Raw genomic sequence first — 25656 nt, 5'->3', positions numbered from 1 at the left:
AACTTTCCCCATTAAAATTTTAGTTTTTTCCCCTCCCTTTTTCGTAGGGAATTGAACTCCTAAATATGATTTCAAGCAATAAAATAACATGAAGGAAGGATAGAGATACGAAAAAAAAAAAAAGCTTTCAATAATTAATTTTTCCGTATTTGATTGCATTTTTTTTTCGGGAATTGGAACCAGTGTTTTACGCAGATGTGAGTAATTTGCTCTGATTTAGTGATTAGACAATTATCATTTGTTCAGTTCGAGCGCCATTTTTTTTTCAAATAATTATTCATACATTTCTTTTAGTTATTTTTAATTCTTCTTAAATATCATTATTTTCCTTTTTTTTTAAAATATCAAATAAGGAGAGGAGGGGAAGAGCAAAATATCACGCTGTGCTTAACACTTGATGGCAGATGTAAAAAGTATTTTATTCATTATTATTATTTCTGTTTTTTTGTCCGAATTTAATTTCATCATTTTTCTAAACGTTTTTCACGGTTTTTTGAATTTTACAATCGAAGGGGAAAAATATTTATTAATTTTTAATTCGTTGATGTGGGTAACTGACAAAACTGTAATTAAATGAGTATATTAGCGTCGTATGTGGCTTTTTTTTTTGTTTTTTGTTTTTGCTAAGCATGTTAATTAGACGTTTATTTTCCGTTGGAATGAGAAAAAAAATATTTGGAAAAAATTATGGAAAATATTTTATGCGGTATAAATGCAAACTTATTTCAAGTTTTTTTTATAAAAGCATCTGATATTTCATTGAGTGGATTATAAACGTCTATGTTGAGTTTTGTAAACAATTTTAGTCGAAAAAATATTTTTGCATATTTTATATATTTTTTTTAATACAAATACAAATACAAATACAAATACAACGCCACAACAGGCAAAATGCCCAACGAGGTGGCTGATAAAAAGATGCCCATAAAAATATGGTTGTCATATGTTTCAAAAATACAGCAACCCAATTAAAAATGCAATTAACACTTAATATTATTAACAATAATATACAATTAACACTTAAATGCAATTAACACAGATATATGCATTGCATGCATATATCTTGGTTTGAAGTTTATTACCATTGTATATAATCATAAATTTCCTAATTAGTATTGCAAAAAAAATAAGGAAAAATTATCGTCTAAGAGTATGAGAGTGTTGAAAGTAAAATCTTCAATATTATAACCTGAGTCTTAAAAAGGAATCCCGAAAATATATCAATGAAACCGAAATTGTATAAAAACAAAATTTGTGTATTCTAATTTTTTTTTCTCCTAACATTATATTATAAAACGGAATGATAGTTATTCATCTGGTGATAACGATTTCATTGCTATTAATGTGACGGAAGATTGGTATTTTTCATGTATTATATGAAATCAGGCAACACATAATTTTGTGGTGGGGTTTTTTTTAACTAATGTTATGTGAATTTCATGTGCTGAAAACAAATATGACGTCAGTTTTTTGCCCATCGGTTTTTGTTCGTGAGATATCACAGTTTCGTTATTTACGTTAACGCTTCAAGTTAGGCTTAAGGTATAGGCGCTAAATTCAAAAACCTTCTCCTTAAGAAATTTTGTAAAGCATTTTAATTAATTGAAAAAAAGCACAGCAACACTCCTGCAAATATACAATAGCTTAATTTAAAATTAGAAATAAGAGGAGTCAAAACCAAAGGAAAAGTTATTCTGTTCCACTCCGAAAGCTTTTGTTTAAAATTCTTGAGTGAACTTTGTTTACAGTATCTTAGTAGATTCCAACAGTAATCTGAAATCATATTAGAATCCCATCTACCCTGGTATCGGTCCTCCCCTGTTTTATGTCCTCACTGTAATTATTTGCCTTATCTTTCACTAGTATCACCAAGATTTTAAAAGAAACGGCTTTGCAATTAACGAACATTTATGCTCATATCCTGTTATATATATAACTAGTTTAACATATCTTTCAGCCTTGTGAATGCCCAGCAAGTTCTTGGCAAGAAGGACGAATGAGATCCTCGACTTGCGCTCTGAATCCACGAAATAAGGATTGCTTATGAGCTTTTTGATTTCAGGACCATCAAAAACTCCAGCTTTAAGTTTTTCTGTACTTACTCTAGGTTTTTATTGCCCTGTATATGCAAAGCAAGGGCTATCCCGATCAAGAGCTTTCATAAACTGTTCATTAATCCCAACTTCATATGCAGCGCAGGCAAGATGATTCGGTTTCGTCCAACTAAGGGTTCATCCAAATGACATTTCTGTCTCCATCAATCATGTTATCTCTCGTAGGCCACTCATTTCTTATTCAGTGGTATTGTTTGGCTCTGCTATCCCACAAGCTATCAAGAAGCAAGGACTTTTCTTGCTGCCCCTTGCTGATCAAGGAGAAAGTTAACAATTTTTGAGTCCACACAAATTACCCATTGCTGTTCGTGAAACCTAATTTTTTCCATTTCCAAAGCTATGGTATCATATTCTTCTTTCATTTTGATTGAGTGAGCAATGGGTCTTGCAGGCTGTCTTGCAGAGTCTGAATCAAGATATGTCCACTTGCACGGTTTTATTTCGGTTTATGCCAGTACTATTTACAATAGAAAAATAACAGTCCTCAAAGTGGTTTATGGGTAACCACTTACTATTAACCACTAGATCACCAAGTTTTAAGCTTCTTCTTTTCCCATTAGTCCACTGTTGTAGGTGTTATGTACACATTTTAAACACGATGTGAGGAGCCCAAACTTCATCTTGGTCATCACGCCTGACGCGAGAGTACTCAAGGTAAGCTTTTTCAACAAAATCAGGAATGGTTTTTCTGTTCTTTTTGCAGGGTGTACTCACCAGCATATGTTTCAAAATACATCAGGATGCAGAACTTCTTTGGCTGGATGTCATTCTTCCGTTTTATCAATCTTCAAAACAAACAATAACTTCCGGCACAACTCACTCGGTAGCAAATTGCCAATAGACCGGAATTCTCAGTTTGAAAGAAAACAAAGAACTTTATAAGCTAGATGTAAACACTAGGTTATGTCAACAAATATGGCTTCATACGATCAGTTGACAGCAGTATACAGAAGAAGGAAGAAAAAAAGCAGGAATCAATCCACGTAAAAAAAAACTCAACTTAACCATTAATTAATGAGTTACATAGTAACATATTTAATAATTTAGCTATGCTGAATTTTAAAAAGTGGAGCTGATAAGAGAGAAAAACTGTTTTCATATTTGAAATAGCACACCAAATGTAGTCAAAATCAATAAAAAAATTCCAGGCACCAAACAAAAAATTTTTTTTCTAGTGCTGTGATAACATGTGAAATACATACATTTTAAATTTTAGTTAAATATAATATTGAATATATATTTTATAATATTCAGATTTATATATTCATTATTTATAGTCAACATAATTTAAAAGTTTTTATCATGTTACTGAAATACCTAAAAAAAATATTATCTTCAATATTGAGTCAAAAATGATAACCATCTGTGTTATCAAGTTTTAAAATTATAGCGTCAGTTTGTGTGTTACGATACTTATTATTACAATAGTATAATATAAATATCGATATTTGTAATTTGATTCATAATGGGATGGGGCTCTCTGCTGCTCGGTTAAATTGTTTTCATTGTCTCTTTTTGGATAAAAAGATTTAATTCTAACACCAAAAAAATTGTAACGCCACGAGTGATAACTTAAATTAAGTATTTAATTATGTAAGTTAACTTAAATACGCAATCAATTTTTTAACTGATTACATATATGCATAGCCCTGTAGTTTTCCACAGTATATTATCATATGCAGTAGAATATCATTACTTTAATCTTTACACTGAAAAAATGCTTCCGGGGAATATAAAAATGGCGGGAAGCGGTGAATGCACTCACGAAATCTTGAAAAAATGTCCTTACCATGCGAGTTTATGTCAAGTTTTTGTCGAAATAATGAGCAGCATATTTTTTACCAAGATACTTTTCGGAAACCATGCGGTATCGGGAAAAAGTTGCAGATTGAAAAGATTCTTTTATAGGAAAAAAAGTTCTATAAAGCTCAATCGTTTCAGAAAGCCTTATTTCAGTCCTATATGGAATATTTCGGAATGTAAAAAGACCAGCGATGGTGGTGGGGGGGGGGGGGGAAGGCCAATTTTATATATGCAATAACTTTGGCCGAATAAAGATTGAAATCACATGCGCATGCTGTATAATACTTATATCAAAGATTTAATGATGACTGCTGCATGTACATTTTAGAATTTTTTGTGTAAGCTCTTATGTTGGAATTATTGTGTATATTTTATATCAGACGTTATATAATTTAAAGTATAAAATATATATTTCGATATTATATTGCTACACAATATTGAATATCCCGAATTATGTAATATTAAATAATAAAAATTTGAATGAAAATGAAACAAAACTAAAAATTGGTACGTACATCCAATAGAAAGTAATATGTAAATACTCGTGGAAAATAGATGATATAATGCCTCCCGACGAAATTAATAATCCGCAAATGAGAATATTTTTATATTGGAAAAAAGAAACCTCAATAAATTATCTGAAAAAATGTGGGAAATATAATGGTTTTTTAAATTTCGTATATTGTACCATAATTACAATAAATTTTTTCCCCATTACTTATTCATCAAAACTCATTTGAAACGTTAATGAAAATTGCAAAATATTCTACATTATCTTTCAATTTCATTATTTTTGTCCGGCTACGGTCATACAATTCTCTGGTGAGCCAGGTAAAATTCTCTGATGAGGGGATCATATTCTTTGATGAGCCATATGGGCCACTGAGTAGAGCTTGTGCATCTCTATGCGAAGTTTTAAGATGTAGTATTTCTCGTATCTTTATCATACTAAAACTATTATTTCTTTTCCGCCAATTTTCAACGTAAACTCAAAAATTATTGCTTTAATCTAACTGAACTTTATCAATTCATACTTTATACTGAATCGGTACAAAATTTAAAAAAGTAAACAATGAAATCCTTTATGAATGAAAAATTAAGTACCGTAATATCCTACGTACAATCCGTTGATGTAAATTTCGCTGTTTTGAGAAAAAATATCATCGTATAGTCCGCTATGGCGTATAATTCGTATTTGAGCATTTCATTCCAAAAGAAATTAAGTTTTTAAGAATTCAAAGTGTTGTTTGCTTATTTCTGTGGAAAAAATTTTAATTTTTCAACTCATATATATTTCTTTTTTTTTCTATTCCTATTACAACCTCTCGGAAAGAAAATTCGAATCTATAAGCTCTGATATTTTTTACTTATCCCCTTTCAAACCCGAGCATTTATTTTTATTTTTCGAACTTTGAAAATGTTTTTTTGCATTTTTGATACTCAAAAAATGCATTAAAAACACATAAATGTCAAAAAATCTTTATTTTTGAAACATCAACATTATCAATATCAGTTTTTTACTTTGCAATTTTTTTTAAAATTTCCAATCTTCTTTTGTGTGAGTAGAAATAATTCACTTCATTCCAATTTTATCAGTGAAGATGATGCAGGTTGTATATTCATCTTCATATAAATTTTTTCTAGAATTTTATTGATAAATTTTATGTAACAAATAACACTTACCCCGGAGGCACTTTCTCCTGGAAGCGATCTTAAAAAACCCCTGAAAGTCCAACAGCAAGTTCCACCTTCTGATGAAAGCCCCCCCCCCCCCCCCAAGTTCATATTAACCATGTTTCTAACTCAAAACTCACGCAATCCTTTAAGTCAGGATTTAACTCCCTGAGGTCTAAAGAAGAAATTCTGCAAAGAGAAAAATCAACCCACACATTGGTGGCACCAGGGTCTGGAAGGGCTGTAGCCCACGAATTATATTCAGGAAAAATACGGTAGTTTGATTTACGAAAATCCCTACTACTTCTTATGACTAAAAGTTAACGCTAACGACTTTGATTTGTTGTAAAATCTAGATCTATGTCCATTGGTCATAAGAGTTTAACAGAAAAATACTCTTGAAACCTTCTAAACGTAAAGAAAAATACGTAAAAAAAAAAGTAAACCATTCCACCACCCACTAAAAAAAACCTTTCTCTGGTATCAACTTTCGCAATACATACAATAACATTTACGCTATAATACGTGAAAGACTAAAAAGAACAAAAATGAAAAAAAATTCCACCATTTCTGCCAATGTTGTATTCTCCCCGAGGTCGTTTTTCGCTGCTGTTTCTATCGGATGTCAGAGTAACATCTGGAGAGACAGAGACCATTCACCACCATTCTGGTATACTCCCAAACAAAATATATATATATATATATAACAAAGTAAAAAGAGAGTAACAAGGAGAAGGAAAAAAAATGAAACGGGATAACCTTTTCTATCTCCTGATGCTGGAAGTGGTTCGACACTCAAGGTTTAGAACAGGCCATCTAAATATATGCTTGGACATATACACACACGCATAACCCCCTTCTTCATCCACTTAGAGATCGAGTGCTTATAGAGACCCTCACTCACTCTCCAACCAATTGATTTAACAACCATTTTTCCCCTTGTAAGCAAATAGATTTGATAGCACTTAATGGAAAAAAATCACCCTGCGTAACAGTACCTTTTGTTTACTAAAGGCTCCCGTTGTACTGACAAGGGGAATACTTCCTTTTTTTCTTCTCTCTTAGTACTGCACTTTCTTTTTTTTTACATGTAATATATGTGGTATGCAAGACCTGATAAAACGAGTGGGGAAAAAAAACGAGACCGAAAGGGCTGCCAAGGGTCAGAAATACGATCATAATGGATAAGTGAAAGGCCTTTTTTTTACATCTCTCCTCTCGTCAATTTCTAACCTTTTTTTTTTTAAGTAATTGTTGCACCATCTAGCGAATTTAAAAAAAAACCAATGTTGGATTTAAATATTAAAGATTTAGGTCGTGACATAGTTATGAAAGATATATACATTTTCTATTTTTTTTATTTTTGTAAGTATGTGCATCTGTTAATTCGTGTTTGAATAATGAAATGTCGTAGATTTATTTTTCAATAGATTTTTTATAAATATGTTCAAGTATCTAATAAAATGATGATTCCAAGCTAATGGGTTCTTTTTCGATATTATATGCAGAGGTGAACTCGGAAAGACAAACCACCTGGTGTCCGCTGAGGATCTAACCCAAGTTTTCTTGCAAACCGGAATAGTGCGCTACCATATATACCACCAGATGGACAGAATTCCTTCTCTACTACAGATTCTGCCTTCCTTATTTCACGCACTGTGGTGTGAAATACGGAATATTAGGATCTATATTGGGTCCTTTGCTTTTTCTGATATTCATTAATAATCTATGTAATTTGGAATTTTGCGGTTGTATGATCACTTATGCCGATGGTTCTGTTTATTAATGCATCCATATGATGACCTTGACAGTTTCAAGAATCACATTAACCACGATTTGATAATTCAAAAATGATTCTTTGCTAATGATTTAAAATTTAAATTTACAAAAAAAAAAAAAACGTTCATTTTAATCTTATGCAAACTGATTTGCCTAATAATCTTAAATTTCACACCCTTGCTTGTGATTTGCAACCTCATTGTAATTACGATTCAATTCAAAAAGTAAATAGTATTAAATACTTGGGTCTAAATGTGGACAGCTATTCAAAATAGAAATCACATGTTCATGAATCACTTAAAAAGCTTCGTTTTGCTTATATCATTTTTCTTACACAAGTAACAAAGTTTCCGCTAATTTTTTAAAAGACCTGCACTATGGTTTTATTCATTTATAAATTACGGTACAATTGCATGGGGGTGATGTTGATTATAAAATTTATTGCCTTTATTTTCGATTTAAAAAAGAGTTTTCAAAATTTTGAGTCAGGGTCAGTCTCATTCTTCTACAATTTTAAGAAATCTTAATCGACTTCCTTTTGCTGCCATAATTCTCTTTTCCGTGTATTACACTTTTCTTAGACCGTAATAAAGGCTTATGCAATCTAATGATAGATAATGATCAAAGATAATGATCCGAGCGAAGACCTCATATAATTTACCGTATTTCTACTTGTAGGAAAGAAATTTTCTTAAACATATTTGTTATTTAGCTCCGAAATTGAATAATTCATTTTCCCACTAGAAATACAGAATATACCCACACACGCAACATTAAAAGCAATCGTTAAGAGTCGACGAGAAGTCCTGGGCACAATTTAAAAATTAATATCAAATCAACCAATCGACATAAAAAGGTGCGATTTGCGCTATCATGACCTATAGTTTTCTGTTGATAGATTAAAAAAGTTCAAATTTCACTCACAGGTGGCGCTGTAAAACGAGAAATTTGACATAACATAAAATGCAACACAAACAATGCCTAATTAATGTTTTTATGACATTTCGAGCTACATAAACATACCACATATCAACATGAGCACCCTTTCACTAATTTAGTTGTAACCCGAACTAAAAAGGCCGCTCATATTGAAATGTGATTGTTTTTTTATGAAACACAAATTATCATAAACATTAATGCTGTGGTCAGATGGCAAAATATCACAATTCATTTTTCTGAAAATACTGAGTTGTTAGCATTCTGCAGTCGCGTTCGTGAAAATTTTGGAAGGTGACGAAATTTCGTTCATCTCTTTCAGTTTCTGAGGAACCAACGGATGCAAATTGCAATAAGTCAAAAAGCCATAGTATCACATTTTGGCAAAGTATTGTTTATATATTTGCCATCGTGTAATTTTGAAAAAGTGACTTAAAACATTTTGCCATCTGAGCACAGAATTATGCAATATTTCTGCTGCATTTTATTTTTTATGTCAAATTTTTCGTCTTACAGTGCTGCTACCTGTGAGTGAAATTTGAACTTTTTTTGTAATTTAAAAAATCAAAAAAAGAAAAAAAAAACAAAATACTCCAGGGCACGTGACAAGTACTTCAGTGCAAATCGCACCTTTTTAAGTCAATTGGTTGATTTGTTATTAATTTTATAAATGTGTCCAGGAGTTCTCGTCTGTATATTTCATATTTGAAAGATCTTTACAGCGTCAACCATGGTCGTAACAACACCTTGTTTATAGCGACAAAATCTCACGGAATCTTCGATGTCATTATATCCGAGTTTGACTTTAATTGTGCGCGCAGTATATAAAAAATTATACTCTGACTCAAATACTTCGAATTTAGATTCATAACATTGTGAAGAGTTTTTTTGCGCCTGTCATATATCACACATTCGTGCCATACGCATGACATGTGCACTGCATATTATGCGGGCTTTGACGATGCACATCTCCTTAAGGATCAATGCTGAAAGTTTGAAAAAAAAAAAATGAATGTCGAAAGCTTTGAATATCATTGGCCAATCGGTTTGTCCAACATATTCAAAAGAAAGAGAGAAAAAAAAAAGTTTTTTTGATGTTAAAATTTTCTTGTCGTCTAGTAGTGAGTGCCACGCGACTGGCCATCGTTCAACGTTTCTGCTCGTGACGTTTCCTGTCTATACATATGTTTTGGATAATACAGAGATGTCGGCAAAGAAAGGTGGGGGGGGGGGGGAGGGGTGCACACATGTGTGTATTTCTCGTTGGGGAGAAAATATTGAAAACGAGCAGCTGTAATGAGGGGACTCGGAGGGAAGGAAGCATGTGTAATTTCAAATCTATGATACACATTCAATAGGAAGAGACAAATTTTTTAAATTATGAATAAAAAAGTTGCGGTTTATTGATTCGCCATGTTGTGTGGGACCTTCACATTAAAGCATATATAGGGTGGGCAAAAAGTCCGTAGAAACTTTAAAAAATAAATAAATACCGGAAAAATAACCGAAATAAAAAAAACGGTTTGTGCAGGGTTAACATCGCTAGGTCACGGGAATTTTTTTTGACAGGAAAAAAAAAATTCACCTCACAAAACAGCCGAGAGGTGAAGCTGGTACGAGAGACTTCGGTGGAAATATGCAAATGAGACGGTTATAAGAACTTGCGCTCCTAATACACAATCAGTTCACCATTCTAAACCGTGTATGTGGACCTGCTGCACTCTGCGAGCCTGGACGTGCTCGGTTCTGCTGCACTCTGCCGTTGCTGGATTTGTGATTCGCCTGCAATGTGTTATCCCCTCTGGTGGTAGTCATGTGGAACACATGCTGCTGTAATAAACGATTTGGAGGCATTCTGTTCGTTATTTGCGTATCTTTTCTTTGACTTGTGTACGTCAGCGCCACCTATCGGCTCTTTTTTAGTTATTTTTTGTTTCCTGTCTTAAACATTTTTTCGTGACCTAGCGATGCTAACCTTGCAAACCGTTTTTTATTTCGGTTATTTTTCTGGTTTTTATGAATTTTTAGTTTCTACGGACTTTCTGCCCCCCCCCTCCCTATACAATCAAATTCGACTATAACGATGTTCAAGATAGGAAACCGCGCCGTTATTATTGAAGTATAAAAATAAAAATGAAAATTTGAATGCGTGTGGAAAATATTTGATATTATATCCAGTTGATGATAAATGTCCATTTCGAATCTAATTTCAATCAATCCATTCCAATATCAAATGCATATACACATATGCATTTGCATATTTTGTCCTTTTTTGGCATTATGCATACAAATGTATAAAATCAAAGAATTTTAGAATGTGAGTGCATATTTTTGAAGGTTTATTTAAGCTCGATCACCTTTTCGTATAATTTTTCGAATGAATATTGCTTATAATATTTTCATAACATAAGGCTATTTCTAGAGATATGTCAAAAAAGTTCAATTTTTTTTTTTAGAAATAGTGTCGAAATTCTTTTATTACTGGTAACGGCGAAATGCCAGTAACAAAACAGCTAGAACAAACTAGAAATTAAAAATGGCTAAGTACAAAAAATATGTAGAAGTTATTTGCATATTAAGTATATACATATATGTGGGGATATATTTTTGTAAATGAATAGGTACCAAGAAATAAAAATATGAATTTTAAAAATATGTCTGCTTTTTTTTTGCATGGTGATTTTTTTTAATGAATATTTTCTCCTTTTTTGTACATATACTCCAGCATGGGACTAACATACCCTTGGTTGTCTCATTTGAATGCTGTTTTACTTTTAATTATTTGAAATAAAAAATGTAAAATAAATAAAACTTTCGGAGTTTTCAACTTTTTCTCGATTTTTAAGTACATATTTGTATGTTTTTACAGCATATTTTGACACTTTTAGTGCATATAATCCGGGCTCTAATCATGTTTTCACTCTGTAAATTTTAGTTGTAAAGTATGTGAAAGTTGTGTCAAATATATACTGTGTGGTTTGAATTATATTATTAAATAAATGTAAATTTATAAATCTCCTATATAAATAATTAAATTCTGATTATTAGCAACTTCATATCTAAAATATAGGTTATTACGTTTCATTTTGAGTCAAACATGACAAGTTTCAGGCGTTTCAAACTCATATTCATCATCAAGTGGCATCGACGAGGATTTACGGAAACTTTGCCCTCGACATTTCACCTGCCCCAACTGTATGAGTCACCAAGTGAGTGAGCGGGTGAGTGACCAAGTGACTGTGAGAGCGACCAAGTCAGTGGGTGGTCATTTATGCGACCAAGTGAGCGGATGAGTGACGGCATGAATCACCAGATGAGTGGGTGAGCGACAGGATGAATGACCAAGTGCATGAACATCTGTGTGACAACCAAGTGCGTGACCGTATGAGTGAAGAAATAAGTGACGGTCACTCACTTGATCATTCATAGGGTCATTAACTCAACCATACAGTCACTCACAATCCCTTACTCAGACGGTCACTCACTTGGTTGTTCCTACGGTCATTTACTCACTCATACAGTCATTCACTCAGTCATACGATTACTCACCCACTTATGTGGTCACTCAGTTGGTCATTCACACAGTCAGTCAATCATACGGTCAGGAATGCGAAAGTACTTTAGTGTCGGAAGCGAAATGTCGGAGGATAAGTTTCTGTATCCCATCGACGAGATATCTCGCCTTTTTAAAAACTCTTATTACAACATTGATAGGCCCCAGATATTTTGTCAAGTTGATTTCTCAATAGAACATTTTTTCTCTATACCACTTTACACCTGCTGAAAAAATCGGAAGAAAGCTTCCTTCATTAAAAAATACATGACATTTTTAAGAGGTTCCAGTGATTTGTACGATGCGAGGAAAGGGTTAAAGTACGAAGGGTTAAAGTGTACGTATTGAAATGAAATTTCAAAATTTACGTCATTTGTACAAGTAGATTCATGTATATTTCATAACAGTATTACTATCGAAAATTTTACATTTGAATGCATATGATATATCAAGAGAATAATATTCAAACTTTTGTCATTTATAGTTATTGAAATTATTAAAAATTACCTGTAAAGTAAGGATTCCTACACGCTACCAAAGAATGCAGAGGGGAATCCAAGAAGGGACGTGGGACGGGTTTTGCTACAGAGGAGGCGTACGAATACGCTGGAGAACATAATACACCGGGACCTAAATGCACGAGAAATACAATTAATCAACATCGAATAGAAAATGACATACATGCATATTAAAAATCTTAATTGTAGTGCAACATAAATATCACTTTAATTCATGATAATCATCTATAATGAACGTTTTCGTTTATCACATTACTCGAAATGGCTATTTCTGGATCATGTTGGGTGAACTAACTGGGACTTACATAAATACATAATGGCATCATAAACACATTTTATTCGAACAATATAAACTATCGTATCACATTGTTATTTTCAGTCATATGTATATTTTTTATACATATTTTTGTCGGAGTTCTTTTGATAATTTTTTAACAATATTTCTAGAAAAGGTACCTTTATGGTACCTTTTCTTGAAATATTGTTAAAAAAATACGTTGTCACGAAAACAAGTGTTTTTGTGACAATAATTATAAAATTAGAGAGAAAGAGGAAGATGTGCTATTTTGCTCAGCTCACATCAAAGAAAGAGGCTTTCTTGATATTGAAGCCGACATGAACTTAGGAAAGAAAATTTCTGTTTCCGCCGTGGACCAGTCTTTATGGTGTACTGAATATACTTGTCCTGATTGCAAGAGGATCCGCGTTCGATTCCCGGCGGAGACAAACAACTTTTCTTTCCGAAGTTCATCTCTCCATTAATGCCCAGAAAGTCTTTCCTTAAAATTATGAAAGTTGTTACAAAACACCTCTATTTAGAAACCATTGCAGGGTTGTTTGAACAACACTGTCACAAAAAGCTCTGTGTATAAACCATTTCAGTATTGTTTCAAAAAACATGGTTACAAAAAAGTTCTGTTTGAAAACCATTGCATTCTTTAGGAACAAAATTGCAAAAAGCTCAGTTCTGTGTCATTACAACATTGTTTTGAGAAAAAAAATGCTTTGTGTAGAAAACACTGATCCAATTTTTCAAGAAATCATTGTTACAATAAAGCTCCTTTCAGAAGCCATTCATGATATCAGTATTGTCTTAAAAATTCTGTTAACCTCAATGGTTCTATCTTACTCCTCCCCCCCCCCTTCCACTCACATTGTTTTCAAAGAGTGTTTTTTGTAACAATGTTTTCAGTAAATAACGCTGCAACGGTTTCCAAACAAGACTTTTATGTAAAAATGTTTTTTTAAAAGAATGCTGCAATAGTTTTATAAAGAGTTTTTTTGTTACAACAATGGTTCAACAATAAATTTTAATAATAATTCTCCACAAGATTACAAAACTCAATATTATATTCATATATATATATATTTGTGTGCATGTGTGTATATATATATATTTTTTAAATAACGTGGGCTGCTGTAACACACGAATTTCAATTGGATATGCACAGCTCGATTCAGAATATTTGAAAAATAAAATACATTTTTTCTGTGGAACAATAGGATTTTGCTTTCTTCGGAATAGTTTTATTTTTGTAAGGGAGGAGGGGCTAAAAGAACACACTGTACACAGTCTTATCCCATTTAGTACCAACTGATGCGAAGATTGTCGTTTCCCCCCATTGGTTAAATGGCTTGTGACGTCACGGGACTGTATCCCTTGCCTGATCGCTCGGAAAAAAAATGGTCTAAGGAGGGAAACAGACATTTTTAAGGACGTTTTCAAGAGTCCATTTTTTATGTGTTATATTATTATTTTGCCCTAGTGAACCAGCTCATATACACTAGTCGTTCGTAACAAAAATATGTGTGTGTTTTTCCACGTATGCTCCGTTTAACACGTTATTGTGTTTTCGTCGCCTTTGGATCAGATGAACTTGGCGGATAAGGAAACGATATTTAAGAAAAAAACTTCAGACTTGATTACTGAGGTGTGGAAACGAGACATTGAGAGAACGTGATTTCGAGCAAATGGCACTGCAAAGTGACATTTTACGCCGTGTCATACGCCGAGACAAACGGCTCGTAATAAAAAGCACGCCATAAGGGTATTTAAATAATGCTTGATGACTCTCTTTTTAAACAACAGCTGGTCTTGACTGAAATTGAGTTAGATAAAACTGGGAAAAATGAAAATAAACATGTGAGCATAGCCTTTATATTAGGAAGAATTACCATGTGGATTTATAGAAATATTATTTGTTTTATAATTTTTAAATCCACTTTTTTTTCCCCACTGGCACGTCACAGGGTACGTTCTTGTCCACATTATTTCTGTCTAATTTTTCGTTGTTCATCAACGGATATGCAGCTCCGTTCAAAAACTGCTGCTTTATTCGTTTTTTTTTTTTTCAAATTTGTGATTTATGTGACGTTAATAAATCTTCTTTTACCGTCGTTAAATACGACAGTGATTTTTTAATGCTGTCTCACAATTTTTTTTTTTGCGTGTTTTTTGTAAAATAAGTATGATTAAAATGAATGTAGAAAATGCAGTTCATTTCCATTTTACGGGGAAAAAAATGCGTTCCGATAAAAATTTAATAACCGATTACATACCAGTGATTCCAAAATAGTCTCGCGTGATATCCTAAGGTGATTTACGATTGACTTGGGGTGACGAGAACTATTTCTGAGAACACAGTTATATTTGGACGTAGTAATAGGGCTGTGACTCTCAACTAGTGTCTCATGTGCATTTAAGACGCCACCTAATTTCTTATAAATCGCCCTGAGGGTGGAACGATGTATTCGAAATACACAAATAGGTAGCAAATGGAAAAAATAAAATGGGAATTACCCTCATGAAATTAAGTTTCTTATACATTGTTAAAAATGCTGTAATGTTTTGTTTGGTGGAGAAAAGATATTCGATGTCGAAGAGAGTAACATGTTTTCCTCTTCCATAGGTGAGAGGGAGCCAGCATGAAAACGCCGTATCATTGGACGGGCTAAACTAGTGCGCAGCCGGACTACAGAGTCTATTGTGCACCTAGAATCGGCCTCTCTTTCGTAGGTGCCAAAATACCAATTCCATACCAGATTATTCAAATGATTTCTCATCAAATAGCTTTACTGAAAATGCAATTTACCCTTCCACAGAGACGAATTTCATAGAAAACCCTACCCGAGAGTTGTCTACTTCGCCTGTAGCAGACACTAAATCAGGGATGGAACCAGAGCACACATGCACACCATCTCGCTCGTCATCCATCTATAACGTAAACTAATCATCTACAAAACGGACGCTCCCTTTTGAATATGTAAATTAGTCAGATGACTTGAAAGATGAATGGATGATTAAACAGAATGTCTGTATGATTAACTACTGGTAATTATTAAAAGATGCTCGTCATCTTCCCTCACTACTCATTTCCTATTCGTTTCGTGTTTTAGGTGCAGCGGCGCATCATGATAAAATACATATCGTATATCCCTCTTCTCCTATGTGTCCCAATAAAACAGAAGCGATCAATGCTTCGTGTAAGGATCCAGTGGCGTAAACGCTTGCCATTGCTCTTCTGCCTATTGTCGAAGCGTTATATCCTTTTCTCTGTGCGTGTGTGTGTGTGGTACCGATCTCTTTATATATATATATATATATAAATACATATTCGTATGCCGCTTGTGCGCGTGAGATCGTCGAACATTTAGCACAATGAAAATCATTAGTTCTTCGATGTTGGAATTGAGTTCTGCTGGTGCGTAGCGTTGAAATGGTTATATATACACACACACATACACATCAGCCCCAGTTATTAAATCCGCTTATTGAAGAGAAGGTCTCGCTTCCATCCGCCCCCGTCCCTTTTCGAAAACGATGAGCCCACAAATCAACTGGTGATGCCTGTTAAAGCGGATGGCTTCGTGTGTATCTAACGCCCGTTGGCTCGTCCACCGTCTCCTACTCTTTCCTGTACGTACACACTACGCCATTTGGGCACTCCCAATCCTTTCCCCTCCTTTTCTGCAGCTGTTGCGGCCCTTCCTCCTACTCCTTACCGAAGCTCTTTGCTCTGCACAAATCCACCATCTCCTCACACACACACATACAGCGTTTGCAATCACAGCCGGTTCGTCAATTAATTTCGAGATTAACTGGTAGCCTCCTTTCGCGATGCTTCATTCCCCTGATTAGGAGAAGGGCCCATTCCTGTGTTGTCGCGATTTCGGTTGTAGGTCCAGATCCATTTCAGATTTTCTTCCGAGAAACCAAAAATTAAAAGATGTGATTAGGGCAATATATTGGGTCTCTCACGCGTCTGTGCAGTCAAATTCATTACAGCCACATACACACTTAGAAAATACGTTCCAGCATACAAGCATACGTTCGAAATGCTCCAGAGGAATGTTAACGAGGTGCATGTACGGTTAAGTAGAGTAGTAGTAGTCAAATATTTTATGCTCAACTTTAACATGAAAGAGGTTTAGATGCAGCAGAATAATTTTTTCAACCAAAATTTCGCAACCCTTAACAGCTGCTCATGTTGTTGTACATTTCTGATGAGGTTCCATATTGATTCATTAAAATCTGATAGCTATGAAATTTCTTCCCCTTATAAAGAAATGTCTGAATCGGAGAAATTCCACCACGTTCTAGCTTGTATAATTTTCTCAGTGGTTTCAAAGAAATTTGAGGTTTCGTCCTTTAAGAACGGAATTACACTATAAGAGTTTGATAAAAGATCTTTCACAAAACTTGGAAAAAAATAAGCCTATCGATTACATTCACTCGCATGTAATCAGTGCGAATATTTGTTGCATTTTCAAAGTTTTATAGATCTTTTGTAAAACTTTTATAGTGTAATTCTGGCCTAAAACATATTCTAAATGATATAAGAAAATTTATTATCATCTAAATCTACAAACAAGGATTCTATACCATTTGTATCTCACAGATCTCCTTGCACCAATATAATGAAATAAACGGACCCATTTTCAGAATAATGTTCAGGATACAGGGTGATTACAAATTTGTGAGACAAACTTTAAGAGTTGATACTCCTAAACAAAAATTTTTGATCACAGAATGTGCTGTCGAATCGCAATAGCAAAGGCGGTAGAGGTTGATTTTAGAGTACTCAACAGCACTTCAGAAAAAAAATCATATTTTTATGAAGTATTTGCTGCGAATATGCTATCAACCGGATTGGATTGGTCAGGATTGGATCGCATTTTTTTTTACTGGTGCAAGGACCATCAAGGCTATGTTGCGCCAAACAATGATTAAGCGGTACAATGACTTGTGGTAGAATTTGTGTTACCCACGTTGCAACATGGGAAGGACTACCATACATCCTCGAATGGTTTATTGTACTTATTACAGCAAATTCGTCAGAAAATCCGTCAGTGATGTACACTCTCTAAAAACACCCTCTACTGCATAGGCGTCGGAAGTGCTTCAGATCTGTGGGTGTCCAAAGTGAAATTTAAGCAGGAAATTGTGATTTCTGATTCAATTCTGTGGGTGCTCAAACCCATTTTACAAAATTCTGTGTGTGCTCGAGCACGCACTGCAACCCCGGCTCCGACGCCACTGCTCTCCTGCCTTTGCTATTGCGATTCGACCATAAAAGTTATGACCACAAATGTTTTACATGTCATCTCTTAAAGTCTGTCCCATGAATTTAGTATCACCCTTTGTACAGTAAAGCCTCTTTTAACGGCGAATCCTCAGATGAGGTCATTCCTCTTTCACGGCAAAATAATACTTTCTCTTACACAATAGAAGTAAGCATTTCAAACCCCTGATTAACAATCACCCCTCTACACGGGCGAATTTTTTTGTGCTGCTGGTGTCCGCAAAAGAGGGGTTTTACTGCACTAAAAAAATGAGTCAATTGTTCTCCAATCCAAGATCCGGGTCACCCTGAAGGTTTCGCATGGATCACTGGTTAAAACCTCCTGCTCTAGTTTCTAGAATTCGAGTAAAGAATAAGAGTTCCATGCCAGAAATTTTCACAAGAAACTTTGCTAATGAACAAAACTCTGAATCCAGAAAGTTCTGGTAAATGAAGTGAAATTTTGAAAGCATATTCAGTCATTTTTATAGCAACCTTGGCAAGAGATTGAAATTTAAAATTCATTGAGGCAATAAAATAGTAAATTTTAAGGCACTTCACGGCACCTCAAAATAGATGGACACCCGTTGGGAATCACAAAATTAATTCCTACACAATTTTATGCCCTATAGGCCTAATATTTGGTAACACACTTGACAGTTTCCATGGCGACCTAAAATGCCACGGCATGCACTATTTGAGAATTACTATGCTAGATGCTTATTGTGGCACTCTTCCGACTTTCCAAGAATTTCAATCATAGACCGTCATTCGGAGCGGAATCTGTTCGTAAGTCGGGGAGCAGCCTTTTGTATAGAAGTAGAGCTTAGCGAGAGAAAAGCTTGAGAAGTAGTAGCTTTTAGCAGTAGAGTATGAGAAATTTTGATACTACAGGAAATTTAAATTCCGCGGAATACTCGCCCAAAAAAGGTGATTCTACGGGTTCGTGAATAAATATGGTCGGCCCCGCTTAATAAGATATCAACGATCACAGCACACAATATCCGATTTAGCGTGGTACCCGATTATGATGGGGGGAAAAATTCAACTGCCATTTTATAACGTTATTACAGTTTGCATATTGAAAACTGATGAAGGATCAATATTAATGAAGCTTCTCGAATAAACCGGACATCAAAAATGAAATGAAAATTCATTTTATTTGATTACATTGATCACAATACCTAAGATTGTCACTTTTCATTAAGAAAGTTAGCGCCCTCCATTGGCTTAACAGAGAACAAAAATAAAATAATTAAATGTAAGTATTGAAGGCTACTTGAAGGCCACTACCTACTCTCAAACGCATTCTTTTGAAATCTTAATAGCAGATTTTCCATTAGGTTGATGTCTATCAACAGTTGAAGTGTAAAACGTAGATGATATTCGATTAAGCGGGGGAAGAGTAGTTTAAATTATCATATTAAGCGGGGAACTTTAGCATTATCTCAATGGGAGAAATTTTGGTGTGTGCCGGAGTATTTTATCCGTTTAAGCGGGGTGACTGTAGTATCAAAATAAGGACATAAAGTAATTTTAAATTATTATATTGTAGCCTAATAATATTTGACGCCAAGTTGAAAGACAGCCACTTTTTTTGTAAAACAGTTGACTGAAAATCGGAAGCTCGGTGATTTTTAGGGAACGGCCCCTCTCTTTTATCAGGACCCGAACGACATTTCAAAAGCCCCCCCCCCCTCCCTTTTCTGCCTAAGATTAGCTAATAAGTCAATTCCTTCAACGCAAAACGACTTATAATAGAATAGATTAAGTCGAGTAAAGACAATAGTCTCGAAAGCTTGTCTAGAAGGAGAGAGAGAGATCTTTTGATGTATTAACTCTTTGGGAATAACTAATCCACACTTGTTCGATGTCTTTGCTCCCTCCTCCTCTCGAATGGCGGTCAAAAGGAGTTTATTCGTATTGTGTTGTTGTACTCGATCTTTTCCTTATCCTTTCTCTATTCCAACTCTCTCTAAACCGTGTAATTGGATTGTAATTAGGATTTCAATGCAGTTTCTCGCTGTTCCCTATCGATTTCCGAGAGATTCCTTTCCGGAGGATCCTTCTCCTCCTCCTCCTCCTCCTCGAACTCATTCTACAAAGAAAGGGAACGGTTTCATTGTCGATGGTGAGTGGCTATCGCTTTTGTTGTGAAAATATATTCGAGGAGAGTTCTCGAAGTTAATCATGGATCACGCAAACATCGCAGTATAACAGACATTTAATCAAGATTTTTCATTCAATAGAAAAAGTGCGCTCTTTGATTTCATTTTTGGACAATGGAGTCTGATGTCGACAATTTAATGAATGAATTGGAGTTGAGAATATGAATTCGCAATGAATTTTTCCGAGTTTAATTTAATGAATTTAAATCATTTATAGCGTCATAAGAAAAATATTTCTTAGACCACCAAACTGTATCGAAGTGTTCTTTGATCGACCCCCCCCCCCGAAAAAAAAATACTGTATATACAGGGGTATTCCATAATTCCCTTTGCCACAAATTACAGACGAAGCGTTGATACTTACATTTAGAAAAAAGAATGCAAATACAAATACAAGGCCACAACAGGCAAAATACCCAACGAGGTGGCTTAGAAAAAAGATATTATACAATGCCCAAATATTCGAATAACGTGTAGAACACTTAGAAATCACTCGGATAAATCATTCATATTGCAAGGGGGTTGTGTAGTTATTAAAATAAAAAAATACTTTTTGCACGGGCACCCTGTCCTCAGAAACCCAATCAGAAAGATGTTTCCCAGTCTCTCCTGATGCAACAAAAATAATTCCACGTTTCTAAGTGCAATATTTGCAGAATTATTTGAATTTAAAAAGAAAGAAAAGTTTGAAAAAAGCAGCATAAATCAGGGGAAGAATTGTCCGTTAGTTTATATTGTTCTTTCCCACCATTTCTCTGATTCTTAAATTCAAATATCTATACGATTATTGCACTTGGAAACGTGTAATTATTTTTTGTTGGCCTCAGGAGAGACAGGGCAACTACTTTCTAATAGGGTTTTTGAGCAGATGGTGTCCGCATAAGTTAATTTTTTTTATTTTGTAACTATACCATTCCCTCGCGGTATGAATGACGTATCCGAGTTCTTCACGTTAGTTGAATACTTTTTCTCATTGGAAGTATACCTCTAGGCCCAACGGTTTGCTAGTAAAATGCGGTGCTATGCGGTGTTATGTTAGCTATGCACCTGATATATAATATAATAGGGTGTTCCAAAAATAACAGCTTATAGTGAGAGACCAAAACTAATTATGAATTTTAGAAGCATAAATATTGTGACTCCTCAAATTTATTTGCAGGTTAATGAAGTTTAATATGAGCACCCTTGATGTCTCTGCAGATGTTTAAATGCTCTTTGATTTCTTGACAAGTGTTTAATAGTATTTAAAGTGTTAAATCAACCGCTGCAGAGATGTGCTGTTGATATGTCTAAAGCTGCAAGCAAGAGGGAGGGGGAACCTAGGATCCGCCTCCCCCAAAATATCATCTCATATATATATATATATGGAGTAATATGATCAAGTCATTGTTTTATCTCATGTTCTATCCCCAAATACCAGTGCCGTCCCCCGCCCCCCAGAAAGAAATTTCTGTGGTCAGTTCGTACAAAACGTTTAACACGCGTTACAGATTTAAATTCAGCTTGTCAAACACGCACTGAACTGTCAGGTCATACTGCTGCAGCTAGATTTACACAGTGACGTGCTAACGGGTGGTCTCAATGGGTCCGAGGCTCTAAGTCAAATGGGGGGGGGGGGGGCGAGCTTTTATTATAAAAAGATTTACATTAAAATTTTTAAATTATTTTTTTCATTAAATATGAATCTTCAATAATTCTGTAAATATATCCTTTATTAATTCTGCAAATATTTCCTTCATTAATTCTGCAAATATTTTTTATTTACTGTGGAAATATATTTAATTAATTTTGGAGATATTTCTCTAAAACAAGAAATATCTCTGAACAGAACGAACAAGACATCAAGAAAAAAAGGAAGAATTCTTTTATCTCTGACATATTTAATTCTAAACCTTCCACCATTCGTAACCTATTTGTATTCATTGCGATTAGTTTTCCCCCCACAATAAAGACTTCAAAAGAATTGAAAAGAAAATAACAATTATTATGATAAACTTGGCCTTAAAAAAGAGATATATAATAATATCCGCGAGTTGTGGTCGGGGGCGAAAACTAGTTTCGATACTTCAGAGGTAGATTAATGACGCGTGTTTATACACTTTACAGCCAATCTTCTTTATTTTTGGCAACGGAGGTGCTCGATCACGAGCAATGAAATTCAAACACCTGACAGTTTCATTCTAGTATTTAGCAGACTTAATCAAGTTGAGTCACGGTTTGATAATTTCCTCTTTTTCATATATATATTTCTTTAATTAATAGTTTTGTATAGAGGAGGAGGATATAGATATCGTACACTTAACCTGACGCAGAGAGAGATTCCTCTCGCGTGTTGCTTGTTATCACTCGCCATAATCAATCACTTATGAAGCTCCACAAAAAAGAAAAAGAAAAACGAAGTAAAAAAAAGATTTCTAAGAGAGATAAGTTCTTCTTTTATCTTATCTTTACAGGATATTCAGCCATTCACTAACTACACGTTTTCGTTTACGCAGGGCCATTGCCTGTCTGAATAGGAGTGATCATGCCCTTTCAGAAATAACTCATAGATCACAAAATTATTACCTAAATTAGTTTCTCGATCATTTTTTTATTCCATTGATGAAGAAATGAATGCCATTAATATTTATCAACGAGAGACTATGGCACCAAAGAAACATATTACAATTTGAAGTCTTCTGAATGGTCATTTTATGCATATAAGATATTATTATTGAAGATTTTAAAACTATTTTCGTGCATATTAGTTCTGATTGAAGAAAAGAGTGACTAGAATCTCTCTTAAAATTAAAATATAAGTACAAGTTAGAATAAACTGCTTCGAGCAGCGATTTCACGCAGTTTATGACCCAGAAGGACTCCGTTTATGAGAGCAACCAATCATCCTTGACGATGCCTTTCAAGTCACGGATCCCGACTGTGAGGTGGTTGTTCCAGTTTTTCTGAAAAAAATGTGTTGAGAAGATTGGTTGTGTGCACGGGAGCACCCACGTAGGTATGTTCGTTCTTTGTGGTATTGGAGGTATCTTGAAGGCGTTATAATATCTTGTGTTAATGGTCACCCACGTGTTCTCAATCACCAGTGATTTTTAATCGTCAAAAAGATGACCAAACTGGATCTGATAGGATGGGTCATGAGTTATTAATACGCTGCCATTCGAGTGCTTCGACAAGAACACACCAGTATCAATAAGGAACTATTCAGGCCCCTTTCACACACGGTTTCGTCCGTGCGGAAAGATGCCGTCACGTCTTTCCGAGCGGAATAGCTCACCCTCGGGTGTACCACAATAGGTAAGTTTAAAAAGAAATGCGATATTCATATTGTGATAAATCGTGAAGCTGCCCATACTTAGGTGAAGACGATCATAATTTCTCATATACTGGACAGTCTTATATTTTTCTCATACGTTTATTTTTTCGCGAAAATTTCTTTAATTTTGGGTTACACGGGCAAAATATTGTTGTTATTATCTCTCTCCACCATCATCGCTGCGAACCGATTTCTTCGTTAAAAAGTCTCGCCACAGAGATACAACAGGCCTGCAACCGTTGCAGGCCCGTCATTTGGGGGGTCAGGGGGGAGGGGTGTTGCTCCCCTTTGGCTTTTGAAAATACACTAAATAATTATAAATACATTGAGTTCATGTTCTTTGCCGCCCCCCCCCCCAGGAAAAAGTCGAAATTACGGCCCTGCTGTTTGAGAAATTGATAGCAGCACTGAAAAATCAGACACAACACTAGATACGCACTCAGAGTGCTAGGTACACACTTTGTTCCAGATTATGTGCCATGGAGTTGGGCTGAAAAGGTCTCGGCAACGGGAAAAACTGTGATAGTATTCATTCATCATCATTGTTGGTTGTTGCTCTCCCACCCATTTTGCACTACTTCACCAAACACCAACTCTGGCCATGTCACTGTATTACAATTCACTGCCATTAATAACATGGGTTTGAAATGAAGGCGCTGTCTATCAGTGGTCGCCTCAAGTTCGTTAGGGAAAATATCTTATCTATATCCTCCCTCGAATTCGAGACCGTGACAGCAACATTCGCGGTGGTAGACGAGCATCTTACCAACGCGCCACTCGGCACCCATTTTGTACCGAATAATAGGCCATACTTGGCTTCTGCGAAATGTGTGTTCAATTTTTTTCTGCAGCCTCATCTCTTTTCCACTTAATCACACACGATAAATCTCATTGTTATCATTATTTGAGTTGACTGGAGAAAAAACCTTTCATACCTTATATTATGCGAAAACATTAATTTTATTATGAAATTCATTTTCGTAATCAAATAAAAAATTTTCTAAAAAAATGTATCAAGTGCTGTACTTGTGTAAATTCCCTTTCATTATAATAATATGCTCTTCTTATATTCTTTGAATTCTTAAATTCACTCACAATGTGTGCTTAAACTTTTAATTAAGCCAGGAATGTCAGGTAAAATTTTTGTAGAAAGAATTCGATTTCCGTTACTTTTACTGGAATGTCCGAGACAGAACTTTTGTACTCACGGTGGTGTGAAAACGCGCTAATTGGGAAGATACTGGTGTTTGTTTTGATTGTATGCCTGTCAATACAATCGACAAAATCGTAGTTCTTTCTATTAAACAACAGGCGATATAAGATGTCTTACTGGAAAGCGGATGGTGTAATATTTGCATCTCATCAGCAACTCGACCGCCTCGAGGCCTAAGTCATAACCGACGAATCCTCAACCCCGCATGCAATTTGCAGGAGAAAACAAAATACACGCCATACACCAGTGTGTTAACTTGTGAGACTCTTAGAAAATCCGTGAAACATATATAAAATTCTAGCTTTTCTTTTTACTTCACTGTGGAAAATCGCCTTGAGTGGTAAAAGGACGTCGACATTACGAATGTAATTCGTTTACGCTCTCGCGGGCTCCTTTTACTCCTCCTTTTCCAAGAGATGAGGAGAAAACAGACGTAAGACAGAAAATTAATTTAGGTTTTTAAATTTACGCCTTTGGAACTTTTGCTTGGGTATGTGGAAACAAATTTCAAGTACGGAGAGACAGAGAACAGATGTCCTTCAAAGAATTCCGCACTCTTTCTTCCATCTAAAATCTCTCAACGTCTTGTTAAAACCCCCTTAAGAAAAGTCTCTGCTTTGAGTTTAATTATCTGTGGACAATAATTGCTGGCTTTTGAGGAAGGGGAGGAGAAAGGAGATTGCGTGTGGCAAAAGGGAGAGAGAGTGTGTGTGTGTATGTATGTGTATGCTAATGAAACAGTGGAGCATGCAAAAGAGGATTATTTTTCGCGGATTGTTAATTAGCTCCCAGATCGCGACAATTAATTACACGGTGATAATTTAGTTAACAAAGATCGCATCGTCGGATTAAAAGACCTCCATTGATTTGCTCCGTTGCCTCTATCTCTCTTTCTCTCTCTTTATTCTCGTTCTTTCCTTCACAAACACGTTCAAGTACACAAAAGCCTTTTAACCTCGCCCTTTAAAGTTTATTATAAAATAAGACAAGATGGTCTCGAGTGAGAATATATCGAAAATTTCGT

At 34.9% G+C, this 25656-nt stretch overlaps 1 protein-coding gene across 1 annotated transcript in view; it reads right to left on the bottom strand.

Annotated features, from left to right (window-relative positions):
• The window catches only part of LOC149083385 (homeobox protein DBX1-like), a 92404-nt gene that overhangs the window by 26881 nt on the left and 39867 nt on the right, over positions 1-25656 (bottom strand). The window contains exon 2 of the mRNA XM_089236931.1: positions 12367-12489. Within this exon, the coding sequence (XP_089093057.1) occupies positions 12367-12489 (123 nt within the window). The remainder of the gene's footprint in view (positions 1-12366; positions 12490-25656) is intronic.

This window comes from Pholcus phalangioides, unplaced genomic scaffold (assembly GCF_987345545.1).
Source record: "Pholcus phalangioides strain wild (caught in Gottingen) unplaced genomic scaffold, Ppha-v1.0 ptg000009l_1, whole genome shotgun sequence".
In the NCBI taxonomy this organism is placed as follows: domain Eukaryota; kingdom Metazoa; phylum Arthropoda; class Arachnida; order Araneae; family Pholcidae; genus Pholcus; species Pholcus phalangioides.
The sequence above is the reverse complement of the archived record's forward strand: the minus strand, read 5'-3'. Positions and strand labels throughout refer to the sequence as shown.